Raw genomic sequence first — 19,078 nt, 5'->3', positions numbered from 1 at the left:
CGGGTCGGGTTTTTGCGACAAAGACACAAACATATAACAAAAAGTTAAGTAATATTATTAGAAATCAAAGTGTTTACAAAATTATCATATATTTCAATCTTCAAAAGACTAACTGCAACCAGGGGCGGAACATTATTAGGACTGGGTGGGGCACCCGCCCCAGCTGGATTTTAAAAAAATTACCCTAAAAAATTGTTTATACTAAAAAATAAGGTTTTTATTAGTGTTTGCCCCGACAATCACTGAAAAATTTAATAAGTTTTTGCACTCGCTCTATCTGTGGTCGGGTTCAAGTTACGCCCCTGAATGCAACGTTTCACTTTGAATAATTATTAGATATATATTATGTTGTCCTTTTTAGTCAATTTACAGCTATAGGCTCCAGCTCTAGTTATTCACCAAACACTTATGAAAAGTAATAAGCTTCAGCTTCAAGCTTGAAAAATAAGCTTCAGCTACCACTCCAGCTACCAGCTTCATCTCCAGCTTGTTTCACCCAAACATATCCGTAAGCTCCAAGTTGCGTGATGGGTATGGTGGGTCTTAACAAAAAGAAGGTTCTTATCATTTATTTGGTATTGTGAAATAAAATAAGAAATACAATAAAATTAAAAGAGTTTAGATTTATATATTTATTTACTCCGTATTTATTAGTGGCTCATACTATTAAATAATCATACTATTAAATAATGTACTAATTTTAGTGGCCTATACTATAAAATTATAAATTTTAAAAATTATGGGGTCCTACAATTTTATTTAGTGGTATCTTGTACAATTTTGAAATATCGTTTCTAAAAAAAAAATTCGCAACTAATGGTGTCATGGGTCCCCGGAGGTGCTAAGTTCGCCCCTGGCGAAATGGGTGTGATGTTATATCATTTAGAAGTCGAGGAATGACAAAGTATTTAGAAATAAAAAGCGGAACTAAGCAAGTATTCTAGACGAGGTTAAAACCATGCGTTTCGGCTGGATCTCAAAGCGGTCAAATAAGTTTTTCTTGGAGTGACATCAATGAATGATCAACCAGGTATATTATATTGTTCCTTCTAATAATAGATCGATGATAGGATAATAAGTTCACTTTTAGATGCTTTTGTTTTTGCTCCGTTTTGTGGGCTTCTATAATTATCAATCTCTATCTCTATATTAGTGAAAGGATGTTTTGTATTTTCATGTTTTAAATCTCAATTATTTTTTTGTCGTTAAGGCTAGGTAAGAAAATGGTCACACCAATTGAAGTTTAGGGGTAAAAGGTGTTAGTTTTCAAGGTTTAAAGTTGTATTTGAAATGTAACTTGAGGGCTACAAAATGTAACTTTCTAATTCAATAAAATAATTATTAAATAAAACCCACCCAATTTTTTCACGGGATCTATCTCTTTTTTCGTCGCGAGTTACACTTCTCCGTTATCACCGTTCAACTCGAAATAATTTTACGAACAAAACGCAACTAACTATATTCGAAACGAATACTTTTTTTTTAAGAAAAAACATATATATAATAAATAGATAAACTCAACTTATTATAACGAGTGGATTGCTACATCAACTGGTAAGCACATGAGTTGGTAAAATAAATGACCCGTGTTCGAGTCCTTCTAGCCCATTTTTTTCTTTTTCTAAGCAATTTTTTTCTTCTCAGTTTTCACTCAACATTAGCTTCATTAAAAATGTTAGAATGTTCTGCCGCAACGCGCGTACCAAAATTTAGGCTAACGGAAAAAGTATAAGTTTATTGGCCGCATTTTGTTTTTTTTCGCGTGTATTGCAAATGAATGGATAAGTGAGGTAGTGATATTTTTTTATCCTTTTTTTAAATAAAAAATATTATAAAAAGTGTTGTACATATTCATTAATTTGTAGTTTTAAAATTTTAATTTTTCATAAATATATATTCTTTTTAATTTTTGTAAATATAACTTATTAGATGTTATTAATGTGCATAAATGAGTTATACATAACAAATATTATTTACTTTTGTTTACTAATTATTTTTTGTGCTAACAATTTAAACAACTAAATTATGTGGATTTGATCGGTTAAATTATGAAAATTTAAACTAATCGCATTTGTTAGGTCTAACTGAATTTTTTGTGATTGATTTTTTTATTTGGTTAAAAGTAATATGAGATATTTTAACAGAAAGCATATACTTTTATATATAACGATATTTATTTCATCAGCAACAGCCCAGCGAAGCGGGCTGGGCCATATTCTAGTTTGTATATATTCGTTGCCCAAATTGAAGTTATAGTTAGCTGTATATAGTTTGTACATATGCTTTTAGTAAAATACTTGATTTTCAAATAAAAATCTATAGTTAATATTAAAATGCTATAGTGATGATGTCATTATTAGGCTAATTCCTTTGTTAAGAAAAAATCAAAAAGAAAAAGGAAAAAATCTAAGCATGATAGGTGATGTCATTAATCTAAATAATTTTGAATTATAATTAAATCTTATTAATTAATTATATTATTAAATCTTATTAATAATTATTTTAATTATTAAAATTAAATAATTTTGAATTATTTTAATTAATTATTTTGAATTGAGTACGAGAAGGTATAAAAGCTAGACAGAAGGAAACCAATTCTAAATTTATATTTTAATTTATACTTTTAAATTAAAATGACAACCAATATTATTTCTTATGATTAGATGTGAATTGTTTAATATGCATTTTAGGTGTTTGATGAAATGTTTAGCTGTCGAGTTTCTTAGTCGGACTATGTGGTTCCACGGGTCATTAAACTAAATAACTTTATCATTTACGTTCACTTAATACCTAAAACATATCATTAAACTGTTTCGTTTAAACAAACATGTGATTCCACGAGTCATTTCACTAGTATGTATATATATATATTTTTTCGTCCCACCAAAATAACATACATAATTCATGTATTTTCCACCCCTAAAAAAAAGTAAGTATTTAGATTCCATCGTTGATCATGTTAACTTGTTAAGGTTATTCATGGATGACGTGGGTGAAGTTCGTACTCTCTTTGACCGTCATTTAGACCATGGATAATACAGCGTTTTTGCCCCTAATGCCCATGATGTGTCGTGAGAAAAGCCCCACAAACGCCCTGAATGGGGCGTTTGTGTTGGGGCGTTTGTCAAGAACGCACGGGCATGAAAATGTGCGTTTATAATTTTTTTATTTTTATTTTAATTCTTTTCTACCTTTTTCACCACTTTTTAACCCAACCTTCAATTATATTTTGACACATCACCCACAAACGCCCTTACAAAAACCCCCCATTACAACTCCTTCATTCCCCTGGCCATGTCAGCGTCATATCAAAAAGTACCCCTCTTTCACTCCACGTAGGCGTCACCATTATCTGTGGTCTTATATGTCCCGGGTGTTGTCACTTGGATACTAGTGTATATAAAGCCACCGTCGAATGTGTTTACATTGGGAATTTTTTTTTAGGTCTTTGGGTGATAGATACGAGTTACATATAGAATTTGGTTGAATCATCTTTTCTATGCTTTAGAACTTTCGTTGTTATTTTTAAATTGTACGATAATATAGAGAATTGATCCATCGTACAAGTAACATCACAATCTTAATATCTTAATATAATTATTAAATTACAAAAAGTTATAACTTGCTCATGAATTACGACCACTATTTATATACCATGTGACTCAATAATTGAGAAAGTGTATAATTTAACATTTTTTACACTTGTGGGGTGGGGGTGGTAGGTTGACAAAGGCAAAACAGGGTTAAGGTGTCCTGTCAATCTACACTTTTTAGGAAGGAACATTTTTTACACTTTTGAAATATACATTTTTGTACCAAAATAATATAATAGTCATAATTTGATTTTATTTTTTAACTTTAACTTTGATTAACTTTTTTTGTATAGTACTCGATGAAATGAAATTTATTTGAATAAATTAAGTTTTATTTGTTTTTTTTACACCAGTTTGGGATCACTCAGGGGGACTTAACCACTCACGCATTCATCTTCCGTAGTTGTATAACTCATCCCCAACTACTATCCTGGATGAAACACGGATCAACCCGAGGGCATGGTCGATAAAACCCCGCTGCCCCCGCGCTAAGCGAAAGGCGACCTGAGTGGATACTTCAGTTCAGAAATAACATTGAGTGTAATGTTGCAGCCCAGTAAAGTCAAACTTTTAACCTCTCACTAAGAGAGACAAACCACTACCGGTTGCTACAACTCAATGTTTTAAGTATTATAATAAAACAAAAAAATTATTTTAAAGTTAAATTAAAAAAAATAAAGTTAGAGCATGATTATTATTTTGGAACTAAGGTATTATAGTTTTCACTAAACTCTCTAATTTTTTAACTAAACACAAAGATACAGGTAAAGTACTACTACCTCCGTCCCTAAATTATTGTCCAGTATTTCATTTTAGAATGTCCCAAATTAATTGTCTACTTCCATAAATAGAAAGGAAAGGAGATATTTCATTGGTGGATCTGGAGAGAGAAGATATTTCATTGGTGGAGAAATAAAGTTAGTGGGATTTCCTAAAACTGTGTGTTTTTTGTTTGGGGACAATTAATCTGGGACGGAGGGAGTACTATATATAATTATTGAAGAATATTACTAATAGAGTAGTAATTTAGAGAAATGATACGCTCACATAAGTGTCACAATTTTGTTCACACACTTAGGGTGTGTTTGTTTGACTCCAGTGGCGGAACTTGACCCCGACTCGAGAGGGGGCGAAACTAATTGAAAGGAGTAAGAAACTAATCGAAGGGGGTAAACACTAAAAAAAACCTTATTTTTTCGTTTTTTTTTTTAGCGTAAATTTTTTTCTTCCCGAAATCGAGGGGGGGCGGATACCCCCTTTTGTCCCTTAAATGTTCCGCCCCTGTTTGCCTCTTAATGGAATGGTTCAGCGCTGAATGTTGAACCATTCAGCATTCAGCGCGTTTGTTTCTGACCTCTGAATGACATATGGTGCTGAATGGTTCAGAATTCAGTGCTGAACCATTCAGAGCTGAAATGTTCTCTTAACCATTAAGAGGCTAAATTTTCCTTAATATTCACCTCAAATCATATCCTGAACACTTAACCATCAAGTATATTGACTTTTTATTCATGTTACACGTTAATAAGTTAATCTTACTCAGTTCATATCGTTCATTCTAAATGATTATCAAACAACTATTTTCATTCAGAACAAACATTATTCAGAGGTTTTGAATCATTCAGATTCTGAACCATTCAGCGTTAAATCATTCAGTTTTATCAAACGCACCCTTAGATGGACTAATGAAAAATAATGTGGGAAAGATGAGAGAAAAATATAAAATTATAATGATTAATGGATATTATTTATTGTGTCGTTGTGTGAAAGTTTATGTGTTGAAATTGTGTAACATACCAACATACCTCAATAATTATATGTATGTTCGAGATGATCGTGTAAACAGAGCATGTAATTTTTTACTAATAATATTTTATATATATATATATATATATATATATTATTACTATACTATCTATTAGACAAAAATGATATAGTACCAGAGGTGTTTTCGTCTTTTCACCTTTTTTTTCTTTCCTTTCTTTTAACTAACACCACAACGCCTCCCACACTTTGTTCAAAAATTAAAACCGGCCCCAAAACAGGAGGATAAAGTGTCAAATCAAAATTTTCCATAAAATATCTTAAATAAATTATAAACTCTACTCAAATATTCAACGGGTCATATCTTCTCGCTCGCAACGAGTTAAATTTTTCCGACACCATCGTTAAACTCGAAATAATTTTACGAACACAATGTCACTAACTATACGCAAAACGGACACTTTTTAAAAAACGCTAAATATTTAGGGTAATTTTCATATACGTTGATTTTTCACTCGCAGGCTCCATAACTAAACACAATAAAATACATTAAAAACCGAACCCCTGGTGCGAAGCGAGGGTTCGAAAACTAGTTGACTTCTAATAAACACTTCTTTTATTATTTTTGACTTATTTTTAAGTTTTTATTGGTGATTTTTGTGTCATCCAACATTCATTTTAGCTAAATGCGATTTACTTGAATGCAATGGTTAAATAGTTATACTTAACAACGAATTCGAAGAGTGTAGAATACACGCCCGTAAGAGTTGGCTGCTAACTACCGCGTAATTGCGGGAGTTAAGGGGGCTACGCCCCCTTGCAGGTTCCAAGGGGCAGCGCCCCGAAACCTCAACCGAAAACACAATATACGTTATGTGGATAAGGTGTATTCCAGCAAAGGTTATACATTTTGGTATAACAGATTTTCCCGCTCAATTTGAAAGGTTGTATCCTTTCAAATTATAACTGCCTAGTTGAGGAGTATTCTTATTTCGGTTTTTTCACACTGCATTCATACACACAACAACAGAAACATACAAAATCTCTATGATATTTTGATTAGTGATTTCATTGTCAAAAACACTAAGTGCGTTCTTGTCTTATCCCTGTAAAGATTTCGTGAAACCAAGACAATCGTTGGGTCAAAATAATTTATAGAGAAAGTGAATACACGATTCAAGAATTAGTTCGGACAGTCGATTCACACCCTATTTCTAACAGTTTCGAACATTAATTCATTAATTATATGTGATTGATTCATTTAATCCCGTAACTTAATTGATGAATTAACAATTGAGACAATCATACAATGACACTCTTGTGTCTGATTAAGACTCTAAGAGCACCTGGAGTTGACGCGGGATCTCGCCATCGACTCCGGCCCAATGTTTGTTCCATTTTTGACCATCCTTGAGCTTCAAAGTTAAATAGGCGACGTTCTTTTTTTTTTTTTTTTTTTTTTTCTTTCCTTTCTTTCTTTTCTATTTCATTATTTTTTTTAGTTGAGGTTGAGATTGCATGGAGATGCAATGAAGAAGAAAGTCTTGGGAATTAGGTTAGAAAATAAAAGGCCAAAAATAAAAATTTGGGCAAAATATAGGCTGATTTATTTTAAAAATTAGGCTCTCTTTTTTCTTTAAGAATATTAATAATAATAATTTTTTATTTATTTTTATCAATTAAATAAATTAAATAATAATAAATGAAATGATTTTAAATGTATAAAAAAAATAATAATAATAAGCATTAAATAATAATTAAAATTAATATTAAAATCTAAAATTAGACACCGAACAATTTCTTGACTTTTGCATTCAATTTTAGATTTTAGTGTCTTGAAAGACGACATTGAATTTAGTGTGCTTTAAAAATTATAATTTAAAAACTTCTAATCATTAACTTAAAAATCAAACATGTAAACTGCTTAATATTAATGAACCTAGAGACCAAAACAAGGGATCCCCAAAAACAAATCAATTAAAAGCCCAACAAGCATTCATAGGCTTATAATACTTACCTACTAGGTCCATATGTTTATAGGTCATATAAATTTTGGCAGCCCAACCGACCCATTAAGTCGGTTTATTGATTTTATTTATTTTTTATTGTTTATTCTCATCAGAATATCCGTGAAGGAAAAACACTCGGTTAGATACAAATTAGAATCTGCAATTTTATATCATTCACTCATCTTTTTCTTTTTCTTCTTTGAAGCAAAAGATCGAACACCTGATGTGCAAAGGCAAAGCAACATGATGAATACGGCTAAAGAAGAATTTTTGAAAGAATTCGGTGAATCTTATGGCTATCCGAACGCACCAAACAACATTGATCATATCCGAGCTACTGAATTTAAAAGACTTGACGGTAATAATTCCTTTATTGTAATGTTTCTTTTTGATTTTTGATTGTATTTAATTTCTTTATTTTTTATTTTGATTAATTTTTTGGGTAGGAAATGTTTATTTGGATCATGCTGGTGCAACTTTATATTCTGAAACACAGATGGAAGCAATATTTAAAGATCTTACTACTTCTGTATATGGCAATCCACGTATCCCTTTTTATGTTATTTTCCTAGTTATCTTTATTTTATATATAAATATAAATAAATATATTCACTGTATTTGTTTATAATGCTTTAGAGATAAGTTTGAGGAATCTTTTGTATAAATGACTAGTAAATTACTTCATTTCATATGAGATACTATTATACTATCTAAAAATGATTATATTATCATGTTTGCACTAGTTTTTATATCTATAACAAAACGTTGATCACTTTTTTTTTTGGATAAGCAAGGAAACCCTTCTATGAACGAGCACATTGGCTCCCCCATAGAAGGTAAAACCTCGGGTAATCAAGCCCCTCGAGGGCGAGACCTGGTACCGGGTGAATTGCGCATTATGCGCACCCTCTAGTCACACTTCCTTTTTGAACAATTTGGCATAGCCAGGAATAACACTTTTTTCCAGAGTATTTGCTTTTTGCTAAGACAATAATCAGATAACCTAAAATCCTAAACAACCCCTCAATTGTGTAAGAAACTTCACAATCTTCACTACTTGTGTAAACTTAGCTAGAGTTGAACTTGGATTTTGTAATGTGATGGTTTTGAGTTGATATTTTGTGATACCTTAATAAGCGAATATTAGATAGTCAAAGCAGTTCTAGCTTGGCCACCTCAGACATCGTAGAAGATGCTCGTCTTCAGGTAAATCGTTATCCATACACATTCTTAATAAGTGGTTCTATTTTATTGATCTTGTATCATTGTACGGACATAAAAACATTTGATATGCTTAGAAAACAGTGGAATCCCTTTTAATAACAAGTCCTTAAATTCAAGTGTCCATATCTATATCATTGTCTATAGGTTCTCAAACTCTGTAATGCATGCCCCAAAGAGTATAAATGTATATTTACGTCCGGGGCAACAGCCGCTCTTAAACTAGTTGGCGAGACGTTTCCTTGGAGCAGTCAGAGCACTTATATGTACACAGTAGAGAATCACAACAGTGTGCTTGGAATTCGAGAGTATCCTTTAAGATAGCATTTCATTTTATATTTCATTTAGTTTCTCACAAAGCTTGTGATGGATCTGTATAACCCTTAATTTGTATAGATATGCTCTTGATAACGGAGCTGCAGCAATAGCTGTAGACATTGTGGAAGCTGCAGAGTCGGATAAGTGTGTAAGCGCTAAATCGTCGATTAGGGTTTCACAACATCCTGTACAAAAGAGAAATGGAGCTAGAGTATGGGAAGAAGAGGCTAATGGTAGTGTTTTGAAATGGATGCTGATTAGATTTGTAATTCTTTAATTGTAATTCTGTTTTGTTTGATAATTCTAGTTGAATACTTGATGCATATATGCAGGACAAATATACAATTTATTTGCATTTCCCTCGGAGTGCAATTTTTCAGGAGTGAAGTTCAACCTTGATCTGATAGACATAATTAAGGAAGATTCAGAAAGAGTATTGGAAGGCTCTCAACATAGCAGGTGCTAGATATATTCTTTATGTTCTAAGTTGGTTCTCTTTTGTATTAGAAAATACGTAGTAATATGTTGTAAAATATGAAGTACTTGATGAAGAGAATTACAGGTGGCAAATTCGACCCATTTGCTTATGAATGGGTCAGTTTGGTTTTGTTTATAGACAAGAATACCCAAGGGGACTGCTTTTGGGAATACCTCAGACCATCTTTGTTAAAAAACGGGTCAAAATAAAACAAGAAGCCAAAAGGAGTGTGGCCGTGTGGGTCAGATGGGTTGAAAGTTGTCGGGTCGTAAGCTGTACAAGTTTAGGTAAAATGCATGTAATATCCTAAAAGGTTTATTCAAAATTTGATATTGTTGAAATCAACACATGAGTTATATTCAATAAATCAAAAATTGGATTATGACTCGTACTTGCAAATGGCTTGTTTCAACCCATACCCATTTTGACGTGTTACCCGACCCGCCCATTTTGCCACTCTAGAAGTGATGTTAATGGTCTGTTCATACATAATGTTCCACTCAGGGGAAATTGGATGATTTTACTTGATGCTGCTAAAGGATGTTCCACGGACCCTCCAAATTTATCAAAGCATAAGGCAGACTTTGTTGCTATCTCGTTTTACAAGGTAACTGTTCAACTTTCTGTTTTTAAATGCAATAAGAGGGATATCTGTATATTTATTTACTGCTTTTATCTTTCTTCTTAATAGCTTTTTGGCTATCCAACTGGACTTGGAGCTTTGATAGTTCGAAATGGTAAGTTTATGATATGAAAATAATTAGTCATTTGCAGTCATACGCTAGATTATCTCTATTGATGCACAAATATATATTGTTCCATGTGTACCATCTTCCATATCTTTAATTTAATTGTTCATGAATATTTAAATTCGGATTAACTTATGTTTAGAATTTTGAAAACAAACAAAAAAGAGTGATATTTTGGGTTTTTTGGGTGTACAGAAGCTGCAAAGTTACTAAAGAAGACCTACTTTAGTGGAGGCACAGTAGCTGCATCAATTGCTGACATCGACTTTGTGAAAAGAAGAGAAGGTATTGAGGAATCATTTGAAGACGGAACATTATCGTTCTTGAATATAGGATCTATTCGCCATGGATTCGATATACTTAATAATTTGACCACTTTTTCCATATCACGGTACATGGCTCTTTAATCTTGTTAGAGATTATTAAGTATGATTAACGGTTTTAAGATTCAATTTAGTTTCATAATCAGGATCTATTTTGTTTTATCCATAGCTGTGTACTGTATATAAACTGAGTTACCTCATGAGATGTATACAGAAATTATTTCCAGTATTTGATTACATGGTATCAGTCTATCTGACCTAGGGGTGTGCACCATTTGGTTTGAAACCATTTAAACCGAATATCGAATCGAAACCAAATCGAAAAAGACCAAACCGAATTTGAAAAATGGTTTTCGGATCGAGAAAAACCGAAACCGAATTTTATTTCGGTTTTTCGGTTTGGTTTTCGGTTTTGAAAACTTTTAATTTGGTTAACCGAAAACCGAATATAAAACCGAATTCAAATTATACAATATTAAATAAATATTTTAAGTTATTTATATTATTGTGTACATGTACGAGAAACGATTTTGAATAGATATTTTAACTCTTCAAGTCAAATTCGGTTTACTTGGATTGAAATCCTATTTTAATCTTTAATTTCATAATTTTCCTTTTAACTCCACATTTTTGAAACTACAATCATTTCAAGTCGATTTGCAATTCAATTCAATTTATGTGTGTGTGCACGTTGAATCAATCAAATTTATATACATTGCTTTACAACAGTTTATTATTAGAAAGTATACACTATGACTAAAACAGAAACAGAGAAAGTTTTAGTTTTGTTATTGGTATTGGTTTTGTTTATTTTTTGATATAAATGTATTGTATTATTGTATTATATGATATTGTATAAGCTTATTTTATTTTCTAAAATTTGTATATATGTTCGATTGTATATATTATTTTAGTATGATACTTACAAAGTTAATAATATAATGTTTATTTACATCGTGAGAAAAAAGTAAAAAAAAAAAAAATCGATGCGGAAGTTAATTTGGTTTTAACCGAAACCGAACCGAATTCAAATTTGGTTTTCGGTTCGGTTTTGGTTTTGGTTTTGATATTTGAATTTGGTTTCGGTTCGGTTTTTGGTTTTAATTTTTAGAATTTCAAAACCGAAAAAACCGAACCGAATAAACCGAAAAACCGAAAACCGAACCGATGAACACCCCATTCTGACTTGTGAACCTTATATACAACATGCAATATAGTCTGTCTTTCCTTTACTTGTTTCGATAATGCGTATTTAGAATTTCTAGTCTTGTTATTGTATATTCTAACATATAAATATATATATATTTTTCAGACACACATCATCACTTGCAAGATATACGCGAAATAGGCTTTTGGCTTTAAGGCATACGGATGGGGAGGAGATTTGCGAAATATACGGCCTCGATTATTTAAAGGTTAGTTTTGGAACTCTGAATAAAGCTGGCTTCTAAGATTTTATGAATCATGTAGTTTCATTGCCATATTTTCGATGTTTTTCAGGGATCCTAATATGAATGCAAATAAGTAAAATATTCTATTTGAAAAGTATAACATGCATGTAGTTGATTAATGCTGTATATTAGTACTTTGACGGTGACTGTATTGCTTTCGATGTCACATTTGTGCACTTTATTGAACTACCTATCTAATTTCTAGGTATCTTATAGTAGTGGACTTGGTCCTGTAGTTACTTTCAACTTGAAAAGGCCCGACGGTTCTTGGGTTGGTCATCGTGAAGTGGAAAAGTTGGCTTCTTTATCTGGAATTCAGTTGAGGGTAACATTTATTACAATATTTATTTTTTGTTTTACGCGTAGCTGAAATTTGGGTTTACAGTAATCAATTCTTTTTTACTGGATTTTTCATTTTTATAATTGTGTAGACAGGATGCTTTTGCAATCCTGGAGCATGTTCCAAGTATCTTGGCTTATCTCATTCGGATCTACTATCCAACATTGAGGTGAAGTTTAAAAATACGATATATTTGGTGGAAATGTTCACATAATAGCAACATGAATCAGTGGTGAAAATACATGGGGGCAGGGGGGGACGCCCGCCCCCAGTGGATTTTTTTTCTTCAGTGTTAAAATTTTGGGTTTTTCGAATTTGCCCCCGGTGGATTTTTTTTTTGGCCCCAAAACCAAAACATATTTTGCCCCAAAACCTTTGAATTTTGCCCAAAATTCTCCAACTTTTGCCTCAAAACCTTCAAAATTTGCCCAAAAACCTTCATACTTTGCCCAAAAACCTCAATTTTTTGCCCCAAAACCTCCATATTTTGTTAAAAAAAAATTGCTACGGTTTTAATTTTTTTTTTTTCCCCCGGTGAGAAAAATCCTAGTTCTGCCACTGAATATGATCATGTAGCTGAATACATTAAATTATAAAAAAATAACTTAGTATACTAATACTAATACATGAATCGTCTTTCACAAGAGTTGTCTATATTTTTCTGTTAGGCTGGGCATGTTTGCTGGGATGACTATGATATATTACATGGAAAACCGACTGGAGCTGTTAGAGTATCTTTTGGTTATATGTCAACATTTGAAGATGCTTGGGTAATTCATATTCATATTTTATATTATGAAAAATACATCTCATTCTGTTTTCGTTCATTATTATTGCTTATATATTGGTTTCATTTTGATTTTTTCAGAAATTCACCAACTTCATCGTGAGTTCGTTTGTAGCATTACCGTCCAATACTAGTCAGCTATATCCGTTAAAATCGAGCTCTATCCAGTCTGCCATGGAAGGTAGGTCACCTTTTACAACATATTGTTAACTGTTTACATCTTGCAATAGCTGACCAAGCCAACTTAACTTATATGCTTGATCAAGAAGCAGGTCACGAGAGGATAAGAAAACATCGTCTTACGTCAATCGTTGTGTACCCGATTAAGTCATGTGGAGGATTCAGAGTGGACAGTTGGCCTCTAAGCAGTACTGGTAGAGAGTTGTAAGCTGCATGTTTTTGTTAACCTTCCGAATTAAGTTTGTTCGGTGCTATATAATTGATGTCTCTCTTTCCCTTGTCAAAAATTTCAGTTTTTTTTTTTTTTTAGTTGAATGTATGTCAAGTGTGATTACAAAACCTATTATCAGATCAATAATTATCCATTTGTTCTAATAACATAACTTAGGAACTTATATGTAGTTAATCTTAGCTGAGGATATGTTTCCTATCACAACATACCTCTTTTTAGCTGACATCAGAAATAGTGTACATATGTTAGCTTCGCAAAATACATGGGAAATATATGTAAAGAGCTAAATTTTCACATGATTCAGATGCTAGAATTTAGTTCATGTTAACTTTGAATACTAGCCAATTCAGTTCTGGACACAATAATGCTAGCGTAAATTTATACCTAGATGGTAGTGGTAACTTATGCTTGAGTGACAATTCGTGAAAAGGCTTCTAGTTTTCACTAATTAAGTCAAATATAGCATCAGAACTCTTAAATAGGCGGCTCAACAGGGAATTAGAGATTCATAAATGGACTAGAAATGGAACCATATTCACTCATTCAGTTGCTTCCTGCTGCACAAGTAGTCCTATTGATAAAAATATATTAACATGGGTCTATTTTCTACCTAATGGTATGTTTACTCGCCATGAGCATGAGCGATATTTATATGGTATCATTATATATGATCTATTTTTATAAGATTCATTGATCCATCATCTTTAGCTACTTACATTTTGAACTAAATTTGTATCCAGGATTGCTATATGATCGAGAGTGGCTTCTGAAAAGCTTGAATGGTGAAATACTTACACAGAAAAAGGTGAGCTATAACATGGAATGAACTGTATACCCCAGGGTAGCCAAGATATAGAATTTGTCACATATTTTTATTCTTAATGACATAACTGGATTTAGTTATTGGCGTTTTTATTCTTTTCATAAGTTACTTGTATTTCACTAAATGGTGTAAAGATGAAATATCTGCACTTGGTGTTGTAGGTAGCTGAAATGTACTTCATTAGCACGAAGATTGACCTTAAAACCGGAATGCTTCATGTTGAATCTCCTCGGTGCAAAGAGAAGCTGCTTATCGAACTTAAATCGAATCTTTTTTCTGTGGTTGAAGAAATCAACGTACATGCCCAAAGGTCTGCAAATAGTGTTGTTATATTATATCTCAAATTAGTATTAGAATATAGCCTTCAGACTTATTATTCAACCGTTCTTTTACATTACAGATATGAAGTTTTGGGGTATGATAATGAGATCGACAATTGGTTCAGCAACGCAATTGGCCGACCTTGTTATTTATTACGATCTAGTTCCAGAAGTTGTATACGCTTGAACAGGAGCAAACACACGGGCATATGCAGAGACGTGAATACCAGATTAAACTTTGTTAATGAAGCTCAACTTTTATTGATATCTGAGGAAAGCGTATCTAACCTCAACCATAGATTAAAGTCAAGTATGTTAAGTTGTTCGGTTATTTATTTTTTTTTTTTTTTTTTTTTTTTTTTCTCCTGCTTCATTTATATTTGTTTTGTTCCTTTAACTTCTTATATGAAGTACGACCCATTTACTCGTGAATGCGTTGATTTGTGTAGTAGTGTATCAAATTTTTTTTTGGGCGTATTTTCGTCACCACCTATGGTGGGCAACTACTCCAATATCAAAATTTTAGTAAATGAGAATAGTTGGTTCAAATCATTTCAACAGGTTAAATGGTCTGCCCGTTTCTCGATTTAGAGGCATACAACCTTTTAGTTCTTATTTTACGGAAGTTAGAACATTAGTTACGTAATTGTATGGTTTTAATTATATCTAACACATCAATAATTTTCAAAAAAAAAAAAAAGGTTAGAAGATGAACAATTTGTCTTTTGGGTCAACCATAAATCACCTGACTCATTTTGACCCATACTAACAATAATTCTTGGTTTGGTCGGTTACCCAACTCGCCGTTTTGACACCTCTGGTATGAAGGAACTTCTTACTGTGATTATATATGTGCAGAATATGCTTAATGGGTGATTAGTGATAATTGGTTGTTTAGTTTACTAGAGCTGACAAGATAACCAATTTTGTTGGAAACAGGTAAAGAAGAAGGATCCATTGGATCACCTATGGAAGTGAATTCAATGAGATTTCGGCCCAATCTTGTTATATCTGGTGGTGACCCATATGTTGAAGATAGTTGGAGTAGTCTTAAGATTGGAAGCAATCACTTCACGGTTAGTTTTTAGCTTCCTTAAATCTTTTGCAATGATTTGCTAGTTATCATCGTTACATGTAAGTTCATGGTACCATGGTTGAACATGATTTGGATGTTTGTATTTGTTGAATTAGTATTGAAACTTTGCGAATAATTTAAGGCGCCAAAATGGGAGGGTTATGTAACGGATCAAAAGATGTAGCTTTTGGGACAGGGTCAATCAGGCTTGGCCAGATTTATCCCAATGCTTTCTCTCCTGATAACATTATATTGCTAAATATGTGTTGAATATGTTCACCAAATACATATCCTATTACAATGAAATGGGTAATCAGATAAGGGTTTCCTTGTTCATGCGACACGGGGAGGGCGGATATTTTCATATGTACGCGGCCTAATTAGGTTATTCATGACCGTTTTTCGACCCTTTTTCGGGCCACCACCTTAAGATATGCTTTTAGTGAGGTTTGAGCAAAGTGAATTTGTAGCTTGTATACAAGAAAAACTCTGTAAGCGTTTTTTTCACTTTATGCATTAAACATGCTAGAAATAAAATATAACTCGAAGCTACTCATTCATAAGTGAATCGGTCAAGATTTCCACCTTTAAAAATAATGATCAACTTGAAATATTCGGTAGGTCTCCTCACACCAGTTTTTTTTTCTGGATTTAATCGGTACATGCACCTTTTTGTAGTCATTGGGCGGTTGCAATCGTTGCCGGATGATAAATATGAATTTTGAAGCTGGCGAGTTACAGAAATCAAATGAGCCTCTAGCTACTTTAGCTGCATACAGGAGACACAAGGTCGGTAAATGCGCTATAACAATATCTGAGGTCCAAGTTACTGTTTTTTCGTTTTGTTTATAATAAATAAAAATTTAATTGCTAACAGGGGAAAATTCTCTTTGGAATTTTACTGAGGTATGAGCGCGGCGACAATTCTACCGTGGAAGAAATATCTTCATGGTTAAAAGTTGGACAGGAAGTTTATCCTAAAGTAGATTGATGAGGTATGACACTATGTAAATGCAACTTTTAAAAATTACATATTATGGTATTTAACCTGTATAAATAATTTATACTATGTAATAAGTAAATTTTACAGAGGTGACAGGTAATCTTGTTCTTGTTCATAAGATGCATCTGACCTAAGATTAGTTTATGTTATCTATAAGAATTGTAATTGTAATTGGAAAGGCCTAATTTGGATATTATCTTAAAACATAGCCCTATTTATGTATGATGTATGTGATGGTTGTTGGTAGTTATAGTTATTTAAGAAGATGTGAAGTATTGATGTTGCTATTTTTTTTTTTTTTTTTTTTTTTTTTTTTTAATCAAGTGGTAGGTATTACTTTGATTATTTCTCCTTCAAAATTGGCTGTTTCTTTCCTGGTCTTTAGCTCTTCTTTTTCTCAATCAATGATTTTGACTTGTTACAAGTTTGGGGTTTTGCTTTCTATATAAAAATTTCATTGATGCTGACAGTTTTGTGTGGTAGATTTCACATGTTAGTATAATTGCATTGTAACCGAATTACAAATTTCGGTTACTATTGATTATAATTAAGTGGATTCTTGTACGGAGTATATCTTTTTCTTCCCAAGGACGCTTCTATAGTTCTACTACTGAATCTGTTTTACTTAAAAGTGATGGTAAAAGCTGAAATTTCTTCTCTAAGGAGCTGTTTACTTTTTTTTCTTTTTCGTATCTAGTCCTGTTTCCATTTGCCTCTTAATGAAAAAGGTGTCTTAATGAAAAAGGGTGTCTGATCTTCTAGAAACGGATCAATTTTTCAGATTAAGTGATATATAAACAACTATTTACTAAATGAATCAAGAGTTGTATTAAGTAGAAAGTAAATAGGCTCTAACTCGTAAGTGTTCATTATTACTCTTAAGTTCTAACTAAACCTTTCCATAAGTGGGGTGTGGAAAAAATAATTGTTGTTCATTATTACTCTTAAGTTCTAACTAAACCTTTCCATCAGTGGGGTGTGGAAAAAATAATTGCGTAATTAGTTCTTTCAAAAGTTTGACCACCTTTTAGTTCAACTTGGTTGTATAGACTTGAGACATGAAATCTTGAATTTGACTAATCTGGATTCTTTCTGTAGTTTTATAAAAATTACATAAATTGTCCTTGTATTTTGATAAAGTTGAGAACTTTATCCCTCAACTTATAATTTAGATGATTGAGCCATTGAGTCCATACACGATTTCAATTGCACAATCTAGCCACCAAAAGTTTAATTGCGCAACCGGGTATGCAATTTTCTATGCTGTCCAATTGTGCCTATGAACTCCAGACATACATTTCAGTAACCTTCCTCTAAGCCTCCGATTGTAAATTAAGTTTAATTTGCAACTTGCAAACCACCCAATATCCCTTTGTTTTTCTAAAAGAAAGAAGATTCAGATAGGGCCGCGGATTGTTTTAGGATTCCGACTAATAGGAAATGTGGTTTGGCTTTCTATTCCGTAAGATCATGGGTTTCGGATTTCAACTATTAAGTTTGAAATTAGCTTCATTCGTGTTTCATTTTTCTTCATTTGTTTTGTGGTAATCTTGTCGGGATATATGGTTTTTGGGGGTGGTTCGCACCCTCGTAATGTTTGGCTAGGTGGAACATGTCTCGAAGGGGTGAGTCTTCGTGGTCTTGTTGTTTCTTCTAGCTACTTGCTACTCGTAATTTGTTTTTAATTTTTTATATGCTTTTCAAATAAAAAAAAATTGAGTCGTTGGTTTGGGTTTCAGTTAGCAGAAATCCATCTGATTAGAAAAACGGGTTGAGACTTGGACATGAATACATGACTCAGCTTTATCGAATCAGGTTAGAACCCAACCACTAGACTATCTTGTTATTTGAATATTTGTATTTATGTAATTAAATCTGAAGATGTTGTGAAGTTCTCACAGTAATAAGTGTTTCTATATATAAGAGAAAGTGAGACTTGCTGACCATACTTAAACAATCCACAACTAATTTGAATGGATCAATACCACATAAATCAAAGACCACTTTTTGTCAACTTTTGACTATATAGATTCCAGACGGTTTATACAGTTATATGCAGTATATATATACCAAACGTCAGATGCTATTTTAATTATGATCAACGTTGTGTTAATGAAGACGTATATAATGTTCCTACTTCGTAATCATCTTTAATTTTTTATCTTAACGTGTCACCTAACTCTACTAAAAATATGTTTTGCGTATGATCAAACTAGATGATTAAGCGGTAAACGGTTCATATTACGCATGATTCATTCTCAAAGTGTATTTGCGATATGAAATGACTTGATTTTTTTAGCACGCTTTTTTACGCTTTGGAGATGGCCTGGATTTCTTGATCATGGCCGAGAAATTTCGGGCCGCGACCTTATTATTTTCAGTAATGAATACGAAAATTTAGGCCACTCGCTT

The 19,078-nt window shown here is 32.4% G+C and overlaps 1 protein-coding gene across 3 annotated transcripts; it reads left to right on the top strand.

Annotated features, from left to right (window-relative positions):
- The first annotated feature begins 7,518 nt into the window (after nt 1–7,518).
- LOC139885900 (molybdenum cofactor sulfurase) lies at nt 7,519–16,872 on the top strand. Of its 3 annotated transcripts, none has more exons than XM_071869655.1 (21): nt 7,519–7,724; nt 7,813–7,911; nt 8,514–8,572; nt 8,735–8,895; nt 8,984–9,138; nt 9,238–9,364; nt 9,888–9,990; nt 10,075–10,120; nt 10,328–10,523; nt 11,768–11,870; nt 12,112–12,231; nt 12,338–12,415; nt 12,915–13,016; nt 13,115–13,214; nt 13,306–13,407; nt 14,186–14,250; nt 14,430–14,578; nt 14,669–14,898; nt 15,528–15,664; nt 16,342–16,452; nt 16,541–16,872. In XM_071869655.1, exons 1-21 carry the CDS (start codon nt 7,610–7,612, stop codon nt 16,652–16,654), a joined length of 2,472 nt encoding a protein of 823 aa, XP_071725756.1. In that variant the 5' UTR covers nt 7,519–7,609; the 3' UTR covers nt 16,655–16,872. The 3 variants fall into 3 exon arrangements, with proteins under 3 accessions (XP_071725756.1, XP_071725755.1, XP_071725754.1); XM_071869654.1 differs by having other exon boundaries at nt 13,303–13,407; XM_071869653.1 differs by having other exon boundaries at nt 13,300–13,407.
- The last annotated feature ends 2,206 nt before the right edge of the window (nt 16,873–19,078 follow it).

The sequence above is a fragment of the Rutidosis leptorrhynchoides genome, chromosome 1, assembly GCF_046630445.1.
Source record: "Rutidosis leptorrhynchoides isolate AG116_Rl617_1_P2 chromosome 1, CSIRO_AGI_Rlap_v1, whole genome shotgun sequence".
In the NCBI taxonomy this organism is placed as follows: Eukaryota; Viridiplantae; Streptophyta; class Magnoliopsida; order Asterales; family Asteraceae; genus Rutidosis; species Rutidosis leptorrhynchoides.
Note: the sequence above shows the minus strand (reverse complement) of the source record. Positions and strands in the feature narration are given on the sequence as shown.

Bases quoted from the DNA above. Each gene is read 5' to 3' on its own strand.
- LOC139885900 (XM_071869653.1), top strand. From the start codon at position 7,610: ATGATGAATACGGCTAAAGAAGAATTTTTGAAAGAATTCGGTGAATCT. The intron at 13,408-14,185 runs GTAGAGAGTTGT...ATTTGTATCCAG, and splicing joins TTGGCCTCTAAGCAGTACTG to GATTGCTATATGATCGAGAG. The intron at 14,579-14,668 runs GTCTGCAAATAG...TTTACATTACAG, and splicing joins ATCAACGTACATGCCCAAAG to ATATGAAGTTTTGGGGTATG.